At 47.1% G+C, this 17,773-nt stretch overlaps 1 protein-coding gene across 5 annotated transcripts in view; it reads right to left on the reverse strand.

Moving 5' to 3' along the window:
* The window catches only part of LOC135830954 (uncharacterized), a 37,662-nt gene that overhangs the window by 8,501 nt on the left and 11,388 nt on the right, over nt 1–17,773 (reverse strand). For all 5 annotated transcript variants that reach the window (XM_065343187.1, XM_065343189.1, XM_065343185.1 and 2 more), the window contains 7 exons: nt 17,383–17,685; nt 16,021–16,329; nt 14,811–14,875; nt 12,996–13,013; nt 12,112–12,129; nt 7,976–8,231; nt 294–371 (listed from right to left, as the gene is read on the reverse strand). In XM_065343187.1, coding sequence (XP_065199259.1) covers nt 294–371; nt 7,976–8,231; nt 12,112–12,129; nt 12,996–13,013; nt 14,811–14,875; nt 16,021–16,329; nt 17,383–17,685 — 1,047 coding nt within the window. The remainder of the gene's footprint in view (nt 1–293; nt 372–7,975; nt 8,232–12,111; nt 12,130–12,995; nt 13,014–14,810; nt 14,876–16,020; nt 16,330–17,382; nt 17,686–17,773) is intronic.

Raw genomic sequence — 17,773 nt, forward strand, 5'->3', positions numbered from 1 at the left:
CATGCTCATGAATCATGATATGCTTTCTCCCGCACACGGTACACATGTCGTTACCTCAGTAAGATAATATCACAGGGACCGTAGTCATGACTACAAACAGCCACCCGCTATGGATGCTGGAATACAGCAAAAGCACTGCGTAGTTTAGTGACGGCAGAAAATCTAACCCAGACCGTCGGTCGGCATCAAAACCCACGCGTGCCCTTTCCAGCGCAAAACAAAACAATGGGCTGTGAGGAGCCTTACATCCGGAATCAAGTTCCGCCGAGCACTCCTGTCAACACAGCACTAACCTGCTGTATACATCTCCTCCAACTCAGTGATGGCCGACGAGATACCGGATAGACGATAGATACCTCTTGTTGACATGGCTACAGGAAACACAGGCGAGGTGCGGCAGAAACAGAAACAGTTACTGGCACCCCAAGCAACAGAGATGCACTTCTACAACATGCATGTTGTAATGAGAATACATGTACGTACACATAGTTGCAGCCGTCGACCCCCCCCCCCCCCCCCCCCCCCCCCCCCCCCCACACACACACCTGTGTGCACCGGGATATATTATGGCCAGCTGCCCCTTGCGATTTACCCAGTAAATCCTTTGCATATAGAACGTCCAGGGTGCAGCCTTCGAGATCCCTTGACATTTTGAATCAGCGGAGAATATACAGGGTTCGCTTTGGCTTGAAATCGATACTGAGGGGTGGAATAAACTAGGGATCAAACGGATGTACCGGGTACCTGGGTACCCGCCACTTAATCTCAGGTATCGTTAGTAAAAGGGCACCTGTTTGGATTTCGATGATCCAGGCAGTACGGAACAACACTGCTGGGACCGCACATTCCAGGTGAGAGTCAATTATTTACAACTCAACGTTGCATGCCTGCACTGCACTGTTGCATTTTCACACCTCTGCAAGCGACGCCCTCTGCAACGCGCTCAAACTGAGACAGTACTGTAGTACGCACCACACACATCTGCGACTGACTGGCTGCGGATATACCCTTTTCCTTTGCATTCCCGTTTCGGCTTTGTCAGACAGGAGCAGGCTGAAATACAGTCGTTCTCTCCATTCTAGTGCCAGTGAAAATACTCAAACTGAAGGTTTTTGATTGCGATGAGAGCAACAAAAAAGCAAGCCGTAACACGTTTGAGGCGCCAGCTGAGTTACTAGAAAGTTGCGATGGTTCTCCGACATCAAACCTGCCATAGCACTTGAAGATGAACTCGTGTCACCAGGCTGAGCACCACACAGTGATGTTCGTCGGTGGTAGCTATGATACTCTTGGTTGTAGTTTGTTCATTCATTCGACGAGCTTGGTTTAGTTGAAAAACAGTTCGAAATAAATAGTTCGAAATATTGCATACGCGATTACTGGTTTCGTGAAGATTCGTTTCACGAGTTCAACAACCGGCTAGCACTAGCAGCTAGCTGGCAAGCAGCACATCAGCTGTGTCGCGCGCCCCTATTATCTTCTGAATGCGGAGAGTACCTATTCTCTGCAAAAATCGCTGACAGCATATAGGAATGCGTGGGGTCACGTCACGGAAATTTGCTAAACTACTTGACATACCTTGGATAATTAATCTGCAGTTGATTTGTGTACATGCATCATAACAACACTAGGACGACTAGAATGCATACACTCTTGGCCTTTCAAATCATTGTAACTGTGTGTGAAGGTGTGTGTGTGTGTGCATAGACAAATGTACGTATGACATTCATTCGGAACTTCAGTACCATAATAATATTACTACTTGAAGTAGTATGACACAAATCAATTTGAGAATTGATGCAACAGCAGCAGCAGCCCCACGAACGACAGTAAGAGCGGATACAGCGTGGATTGCGATATCCTAGATGACACCTGTGGAGCACCGGCCCGGACTCCAGGCCAGAAATCACGGGGCTATCAGCGTGACTCGCCGCCAGAGACGCAAGCTGCGAAGTTTAGTGTCACTGTTGGCAACGCATTTGCATCTCTAAGTCAGGATGTGGATAATATATCTGTGCAATGACTGGAAGAAGATTAGGCAACGACCCTGCTGCTCATGAACTGAATATCCTGTCCATCAATATCAGAAGCCTGCGCCACAAACTGCGTGATGTTCTGGATCTTGCTGAAGGAACAAAATCTGACATACTTGTAATTTGCGAAACATGGCTGGACTCATCCGTCACTCCTGGCGATCTCCACCTCCCAGGCTATAACTTAGAAAGGCTAGATCGCAGCGGAAATGTTGGTGGTGGTGTCTGCATTTATTGGAAAGCTGAACTCAACTGCCAACCCAGGCCTGATCTCGTTTCTCCAGGCATAGAATTAGTGTTGAAACGAGCGTATCTATAACAAACGAGCGATCAGTTCCACTAACGAGCAAGCTATCGAGCGAGCTAACGAGTTTCATTGAGGTGGCAAATATGATTTTTTGAATAAAAAAATTTCTAAGTCCGATTTTTTTCAGCTGGTTCAAATTATCACCGCCAGCATTTGGGGTTGCTGCTGCTTCACTTCGGACTGCTGTTTGGTGTCGAGATGTCTTTTCAGCGCCGTCGTCGAGTAGCCTTTGTAAGAATAGACCGTTTTGCAAAGATTGCAAGTAGCCCTGGTCTTCGCTGCATCGCGGGAGAAAACTTCCAAACGACTGAGCGAAACTTTCACTCGAATGGAGAGGTGACCGAAGAATATCCTGCGACAGGTCAGCAGATGCGGAACAAGACATCACTAGAGCCCACCAAAGCTGCAACGACAACTGAAACAACTCAAGTGTCGTGCAGGCATACAGTCACTGTAACTGCGAGTGATTTTCACTTTGCGCGGGACTGGACTCTCGATCGACCAGGGAGTCGTAAAATATTTTACGACTCTCCGGTCGACATGTACTGCCATGTGTACGGAGTACGGTGTAAGGTGTTCGTTAGTGCAAACGAGCTGGCTGCACAAACGAGCCGAGTTTCTGGCGAGCGAGCTAACGAGTATCCGGTGAGATCGTTTCAACACTACATAGAATGCTGTTGGATTGAAGTGAAAACCAGCCATCAGCCATGCCTGATTGGGAGCTTATACCGGCCACCAGGGTGCACTGTTTCATACTGGGACTCCTTTGAAGCCCTGCTGAGTAAAGCCTGCAGCCCAACGACGCAGACAATACTTTGTGGAGACTTTAATGTTGACACCAGTCGCAATTGCAGTAATCATATGCGGCTGGCTGATATTGCTACAAGTTATGGACTGCAGCAGCATGTACGCAGCCCCACTCGTATTGGACTAAGAGGACTACCAACTACAATTGACTTAGTATATAGCACAATGGGATGTGCTTCTCCTGCTACGACTCATGCTATCTCCTTCAGCGACCACCATGCTGTGACAACCCCTTTCAACATGGTTCCAATTCGAATTCCTCCTGCAGCTCCTGCACAGACACGGAACATCAGACGTATCAATATGGACCTGTTTCGGCAAGATATCCAGTGTGCTAACCTGTGCTCCATGAAGGGAACCTGTACCGAAATGTGGACCCAGTGGCACGAGTGTCTCATGTCACTCGTAGATCAACATGCACCACTCCGGCCTCGGAAGCACCGTGCCCACAATGTCGCACCATGGTATACCCCGGAGCTCGCAGCGCTTGTACGCAGGCGCAACAAACTGCATCGTAAGTGGCTGAGAACCAGACTTGATGTGGACTACCGCAGCTTCCAGCAGAGCAGACGGGAGGTTACCCGCACTAGCCGAGCACTGAAGGAACAGCATTACAATGAAGCATTTGTGAACGCTACAGGGAACCCAAGGCAGACTTGGCGTGTATTGAATCAGCTGAGCGGACGGCAACCAGTCCACACTCTTCCCAAATGCTCCCCGGATGACATTGGTAATGTGTTTGCAGGCATTGTCAATGATCCTCAACGTCCCCCAGCCTTGACTCTACCTCAAGGCCCCATGTCTCCGAACAGCCTTTCAATCTTTAAGCCTGTTACCATTGCCCGTGTGCGTAAGCTCCTATCGTCAATAGCCATGACAAAAGCTACTGGCAGTGATGGCTTGCCCGGAACGATTCTTAAATCATGCGCTGACCTTCTTGCACCCTCACTGATGCTCATCTTCAACAAATCATTGTCCGAAGGCCAGCTGCCACCGAACATGAAAATCGCCAACATCACTCCCGTCTACAAAGGTGGTGACCCCAGTCAACCCACCAACTATAGACCTGTCTCTTTGCTCCCTATAGTCTCCAAGCTGCTTGAGCGTATCGTCCATGAGCAACTCAGTCAATACCTGGCTGAACATAATCTTTACCCTTCCTGTCAATTTGGCTTCAGACGCCAGCACTCTACAGAGGATGCTCTCACAATGGTTACAGACAAATTCCTAAGAGCCCGAGATGACGGGCTGTCAACTGGCGCTGCTTTCCTGGACATGTCAAAGGCCTTTGACAAGGTCCAGCATCAGACACTTGTCGAAGACCTATTCCAGCTTGGAATCTCCGGCACAGCCCTGAACTGGTTAAGCGACTACCTCTCAAATCGTCAACAACAAGTCGTCATCAGCGGCGATAGTAGCTCATCTTTCACGTGCTCAAGTGGGGTTCCCCAAGGGTCTGTACTGGGACCACTATTGTTTGTCATATATGTCAGGGATGTGGCCAGTGAAGTGGATCAGTTTGCCGTCCAGGTAACCCAATTCGCGGACGACATCATGCTACACGATAGCAGGAAGGACAAGGTAGTGCTGTCACACAACCTGTCTTCAGCCATCACCCATCTCAGCAACTGGCTTGGTGAGCGCAACCTAATCCTGAATAGTCGAAAAACACAAATATTGTTTATTCCTGCCAATCGTCATGACGACAAGACATTGAATGTGCACTGTGCAGCTACACTCCTCCAGCAAGTGACAAGCGCCAAGTACCTGGGCTTGCACATCGATGACGACCTGAAATGGAACACAATGGTTGACCATATAGCCAAGACAGTGTCCTCAAAGATTGCCATTCTCTTCCGCCACAGGCAGTGCCTCCCAATGCCATGCCGCTCAACCTACTTGAGATGTATAATTTTACCCACATTCCAATACGCATGCAACAGCTTTTCCTCTTCCCTTTCCTCTGCACAACGTGATCGTCTTGAGAAACTTCTCAAGCGAGCTGTGCGTGTTGTCTGCTCTGCTCCGTTCCTGTCTCCAACTGCCCCTCTTTTTGAACGCCTCAGCATTCAACCCCTGCAATCAATGTATTGCCGCAAACTCCTCCTGCTAACCTTTCGTGTAATTCATAATAACTGTAGTGTGCTTCTTCATGACCTTGTCACACCTCTGTCACACACCCGTCGAACGAGGAGCACAGATGTTCCCCTGCTTCTTTTCCCGAGGATCATATCTGCCGCTGCCACACGCAGCCCTTCATATCAATGTCCCGCTCTCTGGAATAAGTTGCCTGCATCTATACGATCACTGAAGAAACCAGGTCAATTCCGGACCGCTCTTTTACCCCACCTGAAAAATTCACCGACTTACGTTGCTCACTGATCAAATAATTATGCAATCTTTCCTCTGCTAGCTAGCTGCTGTCTTAAATCCTACTCTTTTTTTCTATTTTCTTTTTTTTCTTTTTAATCTTTTCCTTACATGTGTGTGCCTGTTTGTCTTTAGTCGATCTCATGTAATAAGGCAACACTGCCTGTTTGTTATTCGACGTTAAATAAACCAATCCAATCCAATGTGATACCAAAATGCTACTTTACAGTGAGTTTCAAAATATTAAAAAAACAATCCGGACGATCGCCCGGGGAGTTTGCCATCTTAACGTACGAGCTGCCTGGAAGAAATCGCCGTAAAACTCGAAGAAATATTCCGCGCGAAAGCATGAAAAATGGCAACTCAACTCACTCATGTCGGTATGTCTGGTTCACAACAAACAAGTTATTCCTCGATATCGCGATATTGAGTCACAACGCACATGTCAAAAGCGTGGTAAATGTTGAAGCGCGGTCCATTTGTGACCCAATAATAGTTTCTTTGAGCTGCGATGCAATATTACTCTCACCATGTGACGAAAAGGAAATGGACATGGACTCATTCTCAAGGCCATGGGTAAACGCCAGAAACCTGGCCGAAATTCTAACTCCTTGACGGCTGGTCCAATTGTTCCGATACCTGCACAGAACAATTTGCCGTGCCCTACGGCCACACTATGTTTTTCTATGTTTCTCGTCACCGCCCGCGTAGGTTTTCAGAAATTTCGGAAGAAAAAAAGAAGTTCATACTTGTAAATGCACCGGTATGTACGCTGCACATGCTGCAGCTGCTACGTTGTAGATGCGTCAATCAAAATCGTAAACGTTTGCACCACAGCAGCAAAGGAGCGCTTCTCGTCCGTTCTCTGTGATGAAGGCTGCCGTAACGAAGCTTTCAGTCGTTCACTGCCTGAGCCTCGCGGGTCCCAGGAATACCGTAAATCGGACGAGTTACGTGGCAACTGGCGTCTGTGGAACGATGTCGTGGGCAGAAAATCCAAGCAATCGACGCATGGCGAGGAAAAGATGAGCGGCGTGGAGGCAAGAGTTTGATAAGCGGACACAAGAACGTTGAAGTAACAAACCAAAACTGACGAATGGGAAAGCGTTTGTTGATGCGATAGCAGATAAATATATGTTCTCTTTGCCAACTCGTAATCAAACTTTATACTCTCATTGTTGCAGGTTGCCTGATATTCATGGGCTGATGTAATAATGCAGTGCAATCATGTACTATGCCTAGCGCCTATGATTGTACAATAGACACCCTTAGCAAACAACGGTAACGCTATTTTTTACGGTACTCGTACCTTGATCACCCAAATAGTGTTGAAGCTGCAGCGTAAAAACGTTATGGGGCTGATCTATCGTTGTGACAAACGGTACGTTTTTTGGCCAAATATTGCATAGTCTTTACGCATTTCACCTTGTATCGCGTATATGGTGACATAAATGGTTGTACCGCGCGAAATACAAGCTATTCTCGTGGCAAAAGCGTACTAAAAATAGCGTGCATCTTGCTAAAGGTCGAACCCAAATCATGATATTTTCCCCCTCACGGTAATACCGTTACAACATAACTCTCTTTGCTAAGGGTGTCTAATGTACTACTGTATACGCAGTGTCTTGCATGAATCACGCATACAAAATGTATACAGTTTTCAGTAGAAAGTGTTCTTGTTTTTTTTCTTGGCTTTTGTTTTTTCCACCTGCCCGCATACCTTTTGTTAAAAATTGCCGACGAGAAACATAGAAAAAACTAAGTGTGGCCTAACAAGCCCTTCTGTGTACTTTGTTGTCCGAATTTCCTTTATCTTCATACTTTTTAAGATCAACACTGATTGTTAATCAGCCCCTGTGCGTCATCCAGGATGTGCCGACAAGATGGAACAGCATCTACTAGATGCTCAAGTGTCTTCTAGAGCTCCGCAAGCATGTCCCCACGGTGAATGTTGACCCAGTGAAGACTCCGGAGGCTTATTACAGGGCTCCGACACCATAACAAGTATATTAGACACCCTTAGCAAACAACGGCAATGCTATTTTTTTACGGTACTCGTACCTTGATCACCCACATAGCGTTGAAGCTGCAGCGTACAACCGTTATGGGGGCTGATTTATCGTTGTGACAAACGGTACGTTTTTTGGCCAAATATTGCGTAGTGTGTACGCATTTCACCTTGTATCGCGTATATGGAGCTGAAATGGTTGTACCGCGCGAAATATAAGCTATTTTCATGGCAACAGGGTACTAAAAATAGCGTGCATCTTGCTAAAGGTTGAACCCAAATCCCGGTATTTTTTCCGTTACAAAGTAACCTTCTTTTGCTAAGGGTGTCTATAGTAAAATACCTTCTGCTGCTGTTCCCAAACAACAGCAGCAGGCTAAGAAGTCCACAGTGCACACTCAAAACGACAGGCAGCTGAACAACTGAACAGTAGAATACAAAAAAACCTACCCCGTTCTTCAATGAAAGCAATGCACTTGTCCACGAACAGAGGAATCGTGCTGTTGTCTGATCTCGGTGGCAGAGCGTCCAGGTTGACACCGAAATACGGACCAGACGTGACCAGACTGGAAGCCTCCCAGGGGGCAGATACGCCATCTTGACGTTGGAAATGCCCTGTCCTGTTTTGTACTGGGCTTTGTGCTTCTACGGAGGACAGTGATGTGGCCGAAGGACTTATACGCTTCTTTGCAAGCCGCCGCCGCCGCTGCAAAGAAAGGCAAAGCGAAGAGGAGAAGAGCTCATTGCCAAAACATCAAGCAACATTACAGCGGCATTGAGGACAAGAACACAACTGGCATAGCACACACACACACACACACACACACATGCACATGCTTGTGCATCCATGTACACGCACGCATGCACATGCACACAACATGTACGCAAACCTTGCCGCGTTACCTAAGAACCCCCGAACTTACTAACCACTTTTGGTGTTCCAATGCCTGGATTAAGAGACTGGGTTTTCATCAGTTTTTCCGTCTTTGATGTACATGTAGCTTGTCTAGTTGTTTGTCCAGTGCCATGTTCACCCATTGATCTATCTGGCCTGGTAGTTGACCCATCCTCGCTGTCAAGAGAAAAGTATGATTCTGAGATTCTAGACAATGCTCTATGTGGCCTAGTTGTTGACCCATCCTCCCGATCAATAGAAAAGCATGCTTCTGGAATTTCTGTGTTTGATAAAGCAAATTGAGTGGTATGGCAAGGTAATTCTCCTGCATCCATCACCAAGAAGACAGCTTTGGAGGCTACACTCCTGTTCACAGCCTTCTTTATTCCTACTCTTTTCTCAATAGAATCTGGCTTGAACTGCAGTTTTATCAAAACAACCAGCATACTTTTCTACTGCAACACAGTGTGTATTCTGGAGGGAGCTCCAGGTTCCATAGAGACCCTGCCCCCTCCCCCCCCCCCCCCCCCCATGCATGCATGCACACCCACTGTATACTCGACCCCGACTTCATGCCTGCCATACAACACATGCTGTACACGTGACACTACAATGTGTACGAGCAAGAGTACATAGCCCCAACGGGGTGCACCTGCCTGTACGATCTCTATTCTGCGCTGCCGCAGCAGCGCTTCGCATCACATGGCATGTTATGCTGCCAAACAGTGCAAAGTGACTACCAGATAGCTGTACCCAAAGAATGCTTGTGTGTACAAACCTGTAACTACATCATGCACCGGGTCCAAATAGTGTGTATGGGTTTATCACATGCAGCATGCAGACAACCTTTGACCTAAACTGATGCGCGATAGCTCGAAAGCAGGGAGTTGTACTTTTTCGTTCAAGGAGCTTTTGGGCTACTAGTAAATTAAATTCCGGACTAACGTCCATTTCGCAATGAATAAAACAAATTGCGCACTCATAACCATGTATAAAACAATAATTAAAATGAAAAAATCCAGAACGTTTTCTCGTGACTATCATCAGTGGAACATCGTCACATACTGTATAAGCAGAAACATTCGTCTGGAATTTAATTTCGTCTTTTTTGTCCAAGGAGCTTTGACTAAATTTAATGCCGGACTAATGTCGATTTGTGCAGCTTTTCAATACACCCTTATGATCCATGGACGAAATTTACAACCGGACGAACTCCCTTTCTTTGGAGTTGGACGAAATTATTGACCGACGAAATTTTCTGCCTGTGCAGTAAATTAAATGCTGGACTAATGTCCATCTAGCGATGAATAAGACTAATTGTGCACTCATAATTTAACCATGTATAAAACAATTATTAAAATGAAAAAAATCCAGAACGTTTTCTCGTGACTATCATCAGTGGAACATCGTCACATAGTAAGAATCACTAAACCAACCAGTTATATACCTAGAATAATATGTAGTATAATATGAAAAGGAGCGTGAGAATGCAGCAGCTCGCGGTTATGCACAACGCGTGTAGTGTGAACTTATGCAGTGGATCTGAGAATGGTAGCAGTAGATAAATGTGGCAGCTATGTGTGCGTGTGGCCAAAAATGTTGAGTGCGTAAAGAGTGTGAGTGCTACAACATTTTTTTCTAGGTATATAACTGGCTGTTTTAGTGATTCTTACTATGTGACGATGTTCCACTGATGATAGTCACGAGAAAACGTTCTGGAATTATTCATTTTAATAATTGTTCTATACATGGTTATGAGTGCACAATTAGTTTTATTCATTGCTATTTTACGACTGTTGTCTCCTTGTTGGTTATATAACATCCATTTTGTCCAGCTTTTCAATACACTCTTACGATCCGTGGACGAAATTTACAACCGGACGAACTCCCTTTCTTTGGAGTTGGACGGAATTATTAACCGACGAAATTTTCAGTCTGTACAGTATGTTTGTCTGAAGAAGGGCTGAGGTTTCCTGCAGCTTCATCTGTGAAGGGAATTCGGGTGGACACACCCATTCCCATAGCGCTGCACATCCGAACCAGTTCCGTTGTTTTATGTTTCGGCACTTGGCCATCGTCAGGTAAGAAGACACAATGAATACAGTGGAAGCCACACAAGAGCAGTATGTATATACGCAGAACGTAGCGCCAAAAAGATGCGAGTTATGCCACCTCTATGCAGAGAGGGGGGGGGGGGGGGGTGTGACTGTGCACATCACGGAGAAGAAGCAGCAGAACGTAGCGCGCCATTGTGCTCTGCGAAGTGAGGGTGCGTGCCAAACAATATGGTGTTACGCAGAGTGTAGCGCCAAAAAAAGATGCGAGTTATGTCACCGCTATGCAGAGGGGGGGGGGGAGGGGAGGAGAGAGAGAGAGAGAGAGAGAGAGAGAGAGAGAGAGAGAGAGAGAGAGAGAGAGAGAGAGAGAGAGAGAGAGAGAGAGAGAGAGAGAGAGAGAGAGAGAGAGAGAGAGAGAGAGAGAGAGAGAGAGAGAGAGAGAGAGAGAGAGAGAGAGAGAGAGAGAGAGGAGAGAGAGAGAGAGAGAGAGAGAGAGAGAGAGAGAGAAGGAGCAACTGTGCACATCACGGAGAAGAAGCAACAGAAGGTAGCGCGACATTGTGCTCTGCGAAGTGAGGGTGCGTGCCCAATAATATTATGGTGCTAATTCTAGCACATTACAGGATGGGATTTATTATGACTCAGCTTGTCCTTGCTGCTACTCTTTCTTGTATATCAATATCACTGAATATAATACGAGGCAGGTCACTCAAATCCATTCTGTTCCTGACCCCTCACCCGTCCCTGGTGATAACAGTTAGGCATGGGAAGTGTGGGATTTCACGGTTGTCTGCTTTTCTCGCACATTCCGTGATTAACCTCATAGTGCCTTGGCGCATGGGCTTCAGTGTTCCCCTTCTGTAATGTGCTAGAATTAACACCATAATATTATTGGGCACGCACCCTCACTTTGCAGAGTACAATGGCGCGCAACCTTCTGTTCCTTCTTCTCCGTGATGTGCACAGTTGCTCCTTCTCTCCCCTTCTCCCTCTCCGCATAGAGGTGACATAACTCGCATCTTTTTTGGCACTACACTCTGCGTATATATATATATATATATATATATATACTGCTCTTGTGTGGCTTCCACTGTATTTCATTGTGTCTTCTTACCTGACGATGGCCAAGTGCCAAAACGTTGTAAAATAACGGAACTGGTTCGGATGTGCAGCGCTATGGAGATGGGTGGGTCCACCCGAATTCCTTTGTGTATGTTTGTACGACTGATATGTGCAACTCCAGGATATGGGGTCAACGACAGAACTTTAAATCACGTAACAAACCCCGTGACTTTGTACATTAGACACCCTTAGCAAAAAACGTTACTTTTGTAACGGTGTTACCGTAAAGGGAAAAAATACCGAGATTTGGGTTCGACCTTTAGGAAGACTGAAGCTATTTTTAGTATGCTGTTGCCATGAGAATAGCTTCCTGCATTCCCTCCTCCGTAGGATGTTTCAAAATATGTAGGGTATAAGTGGCTTGGTGGAAGGTCAGTTCCAAAACTGGTTCTTTAGCCAGACAATTCCATCCCTAACGAATATACGTGTGCATGTACATAACAATAGCCCACCCCCTCCTAGAACGAATATGCTTGATGAAGAGAGTGCAGAGATTACAAGCTGATACTAACATGATCACTGGCTGATTCCTGCAGGGATGACAGCAGAACATGAGAAGGAAAAAAAGAGACAAAGACACCATGCAATGTGTCAAGACCAACTACTGAAGAACGCATCACAAACCCTCGTTTCCTGTGCCAGCAGTTACAGTCAGACACTAAACAGACATATTGGCCGAACTTCTATGGAAATCAAAGGAGAGAGATAATATCGTTGGCTGGTTTCTTTATTTGAATTCACCCAAATGAACAGGCAGTGTTGCCTTCTGGACGGTGGATCCTCCCACACGGTGCATACCTTCTCACTAGCAAGATCATACTAGCACGTGTGTGTTTAAATCAAAATTGCCCCCCCCCCCCCCCCCCTCCCCCCATCCCACTTTACTAGCAGGCTGTCATGCACTGTAAGATATCATACAGATCTCTGGTAAAAAAAGACTAAAAACCACACAGCAACAATGCATGCCAGTCTAGACTGCACATACCGTAAAGTCGCGGATAAAAGTCGGGTTTGCATACAAGCACATTGCTGTATAGAAGCCTGAAAATCAAACGGGTCAAATGCATATAAGCCTGGCTTCTATGCAAGCGCGGATCGGGTAGGTCAAGAGTGCATGCGCTATGTACGGTGCACAGTAAAAGTGCCGCCATACCAGTAGTCATTGGTAGATATACGCGTGTCGCGCGTAGAAGCGTGCATACAAGCCTGGCAAAAATATCAGTGGTGCATATAAGCATGGTTTGCATACAAGCCTGATGCAGAAAGCGGCTTATAATTATGCTTATAAGCCCGGATTTTATCCGCGACTTTACGGTAATTGCGACATGCTCAAATATTCACTGGACGTGGCGACAATAAAATTGCAGACCACAGCAGTACAATTTACAGCCCTCACCTGTACTCCAGTTTGGTTCTGTGCAAACAAAACGGTAAGAAATAGGAATAGAGAACAGCATTTCTTTTAGATTCAAACACACAAGTACAGTCATACATCAGGCCCGCCGGAACCGGTCTGGTTATCACCGGACCAACTTGTTGGCAACCAACACGTGTTCACTACTGTGGAGGGCATGTGTACCCGCCATATCATACACAACGTGTGAAAGGCTATAATAATAGCACCGGACCAACTGAAAACTGCTTCTGGCGGTCTTGTACATTGATACAGTGATATTGCTAGAAGCTATCACACTACATCAACTTTTTTTCCTCTGTTCAAATCGCAGTCAGTAAAATCTGTCAAGGCGACCACCTGTCCCAGAGGACCACTACAACCAGGAACAAGGGACGTGATTTCTACTGATTATAACCTGGATAAGGAGAGACCACCTGTACACAGCGATCACATATTCAAAGGTCCCTTGAGTGGTCGGCTTAGACAGGTTTCACTATACTTGACTAGGGTGTACTACAATCATGTATCATGCCCAGAGTAGGACTACTCCAAAAGTGTGACAGTTATGTGCACGGCTTTGAGCCCCTAGCAGCCAACACCAAACTCCTTTTTTTCCTGAGCTGGAAACGATGTGATCAGTCCAACGAGAGAGTTGGTAATCTCGTGGATTAAGCACGCAATCAGGCATTTCCTCTCCTGGTAGGCGTGTGCCAAAGTCGTAGGATAGGATCAAATAAGTTGAAGTAACGATCAAGTCACTAAAAAGTCAGCACTGAACACACGACATTCTGTTTGAGTTTGAGTTCCACTCGCTCCGTGGCACGAGGCAGCTGAGAGACACATATGATGGAGCAAGTGGTACGGCTCTTCTCTTGATGCGCTAAACACGAGTGCTCTCAATATGCTAGATGGTGTGTAGCGAAGGGTATGTTCTGTACACATGCCCTCTTGGAGGTCAGGCGGGGGCCTATAGCTCGACACCAGATCTCCAGAAGTGGGCATCTAGCATTGCACCGGCACAAAACTGTCAGGAGAGGAAGTGCCCATTCAAGGAAATGGCGCACATCAACATCATTGCTAGTCTTTAACCCTTTGGAGTCCGTAACTTTTTTGCTTCCGCAGAATTTGTGTCAGTCACGAAAGTGCGCACTCCATTTCCAACATAACTTTGGTTCTACTTCACCGATTTTGAAGATCTTGGGCTCGTTGGAAAGCTCTTGATGAGAGAAATACAATGAGCCCAAACTCGCCAAGAGCACTATTCATTGTCCGCCACAACGCGCCCCAAACGCGAGTCCAGCTCCAGATCTGAGACGAAATCGGTCTCCTGTAGCCATTTCACTGAATCTAGCTCGGAACTGTTCAATTTTTTCCGAGTAGAAGCTTACCTTGCCGTGACTTCGCGCCGCGCCGATCCTGGCAAGTACCACCTGTCATGAAGCTGGGAAAATCCCCTTTTTTCACGCACTGCTGACTTGCAGCACGCAGCGCAGAAAATGCAAAATGTTTGATCGCTCGCCGCTCACTCCAACTTCATCGGAGAGACTTCGGACTTGTTCGAGGCGATAGCTGAGTTTTCTCTACTATCTAGACCCTTCGATTGTTGAATTTGGTCTAGATTTGGCCGAGAACCGAAAGTTTGACTGCACCCACATGCATACAAAATGCCCATGGTTCGAAATCGAACCATGCACTCCAAAGGGTTAATAGCTCTTTTGACAAAAAAAAAGCAGTGAATAAAACACTTAGTGGAATGTGTCCCGGCTCTGCTCATCGCAGATTGTGCCGTTCCGAGTATGTTCAGTCAGAACTTACAATGTCCGCCTGACTTTTCATCAAGTCCTCTACCAGCGTCAGCAACTGGGAGTGCTCCGGTAAAGCTGTCACAAAGCAAGGGTGGGGACACACAGCAGCAAACCAAGACAGTGAGTTTCAATGCTACAAAACTGCATGGCCATCACTTGTCAGTTCAGCAGGAGAAGACATATTTCCCTACAAAAAAAGTCAGGAAAGCCCGTGCCTGGTCTGTTGAAATGCCTGTAAGAAAAAAACGACTGCGCTGCCGCTTCCGTAGACAACTGTTGCTTCAGCAATCCCTAGCAAGAGTGTGTAAGTCTACTGCTAGTCTGACCCAAGCAGATTGTTGCTGTCACCACATTTTCCTGTGACCTTGAGTCATCGCGTAGAACTTTGTGCAAGATCTGCATTGCAGGGCGGCATGTGGGGCACCTCAGTAGGTGTTCGTACTGCCAGAAGCTAAAAAATATGGCTGGTGACACTCAAGGTTGCCAACCGTTGGATGTAAAAAAAAGTAAGCTTTCCAAGGCATGAAGCCTACAAGTAAGTTTTCAAGTCATGAACCCCACCCACCTCTGTACGTGATGACAAATGATCTCTGGAAAAGTGGATGTCAACAAAAAAAATTGAGCCGCAGGCCAAACTGTGCGGAGTTGCACACTCTGGTCAATATCCTTTTGCAACACCGTGGTAGAAGTGAGACACAAAAGTGTGTGGCTGACAATGGCATGCATACATGCACACAAACACACGCACAAACACACGCACAGACACACGCACAGACACACGCACAAACACATGCACAAACACAAGGAAAATACAAATGCTTGCATGCGCACACACACACACACACACACGCACACACACGCACGCACACACACACACTAGCACGCATGCGTGCGTGCACACGCTTCAGCACACCCAGGCTGGCCCACAAGAAAGCACGTTGCGCACAAACTGCTGGATACACGCCATAATGCCAGTGAAACAAGAAAAGGCGTCCAAACGCACACCATGTCTAATTACAACAGCCAAATCATTGTCAAAGCTGTTCATAACTGCCTACAAAGTACAACCGGTTCCCTTGCACAAACATCCTTGTTAGGGCGGTGCAAGTCGGCTCATGAGCACAGCGCAATGTGATGGAATGTGATGAAACGAGTGCCGAGAAGGAACAACACATCCACAAGAGGGTGCCCGCATTCTCTGGAAAAAAGCCATCACTTACAGTTGCATTGATCAGCAATATCCATAGCGTCAGCCAGATTGCAGTTGCCAAGCGCGTGTGCAAGCACCGTGCGCGTTGCATACCGACCGCTGGTCTGCTTCCACAGCTGCAGCATGCCGCGCGCGTACTCGATACTGCGCTCCTCGATGTAAGGCATGTCTGCTCCTGACGCCTCCTGCGCAACTGGCTGTACGGCCTCGATCTCCGCACGGCCCAGGTTGAGCTCATACGCAACGGATCTCCAGCAGTTGCCAATTTGCCGAGCAACTTCAGTCAGCATAGTATCACTCACGATAGATGGTAGAAACTCTGCAAGAGACACAGAAAGATAGTGGGTTTTTTTAACTTTTTCCCCCTAGACTGCTTTGCAATGTCAGCAGCAGGTGGATAAAACACATGTGCTGAAAAAATCAAACTGCTTGTGATGTCTCGTTTTGAAAAGCACTTCCGGATCACAAAACATTCGAAGCCAGCCAATACAGAATCGACAAAAGAAGAACCCAGGATTACTTCAAAGTTCTGTCGTTTCTTGTACCCGAACCCTCGTCCAACGTTTTATCCATACTTTCACATGTTTCGAATCCGTGTAACTAAGGGGTCGTCGCAAATGTTTTTTGTCGTCCCTAAAACGAACATGATTCATTTGGGGGGAGGGGGTGCGAGCCAAAATCGCAAGTCGACCGACACTGTACATATGACATGTACATGCATGCGATTTTCGTCGTCCAGTATAGCAAGCCGTGTTCGTTTCAGAGGGAGGGGAGGGGGTCCAAGTACGAAATGAACGATGTTCGTTTCAGGGACGACAGAAAACTTTTGGGACGACCCCTAAACACAACATTGCAGACACGAGCCCCCTGCCTGAACTTTACACGAGTCACCCACGCCCGTGTATTCGTTACGTGTGTCACTAATTTCCCCCAAATACGTTAATTTCTCTCACCTACTAACCTTAAACACACCACACACATGCGCATACACACATTCATCTTTAGTGCCCCTGTTCCAAGATGCTCCATGAGTTGCACCCCCCCCCCCCCCCCCCCCACACACACACACACAACTCCCATACCGGTATGCCAATTTGTACTCATTCACATGCACATGACATGTGCACACAGGCAATGTAGGCACTATACTAGAACATGGGCATACGGCCCAATGAGGCACCCGCATTGCACACCCGCATTGCACACCCACATTGCACACCCGCATTGCACACCCGCATTGCACGCCCGCATTGCACACCTACATTGCACACCCACATTGCACGCCTGCATTGCACGCCTGCATTGCACGCCTGCATTGCACGCCTGCATTGCACGCCTGCATTGCACACCCGCATTGCACGCCGGCTCTCACCTGCATCACGTTGCCATTGGTTAAACGACTCGTCCAGCTTCTGCTGCAACTCGGCATGATCCAGCAGCAAGTCAAGCAGGCGTGGACGCACATCATGGCAGTTCTCACTCAGCCGCCACTCCTCCAGAATAAGGAATATAGCGTCTATGGCATCGCCTTGGACCGCATGCGGCAGCGAATCCATTTCTACATCTAGGTTATTCGCTAGTTGTTCGGCAGAGAAGACGCCCGACAGGAGACTGGCCACGCGGCGAGTCAGCTTATCGTTCCAGTAGTAGCGTATCTTCTTTTTCCGTGGTCCACCTGTATCAGCAGGAACACCACAGAGAGCCCCCACCAGCCATGATGCTTGTTTTATGCTAGTATACTTGAACACTACTTTCTTTGCTGC

The sequence above is a fragment of the Sycon ciliatum genome, chromosome 1, assembly GCF_964019385.1.
Source record: "Sycon ciliatum chromosome 1, ocSycCili1.1, whole genome shotgun sequence".
NCBI lineage: Eukaryota > Metazoa > Porifera > Calcarea > Leucosolenida > Sycettidae > Sycon > Sycon ciliatum.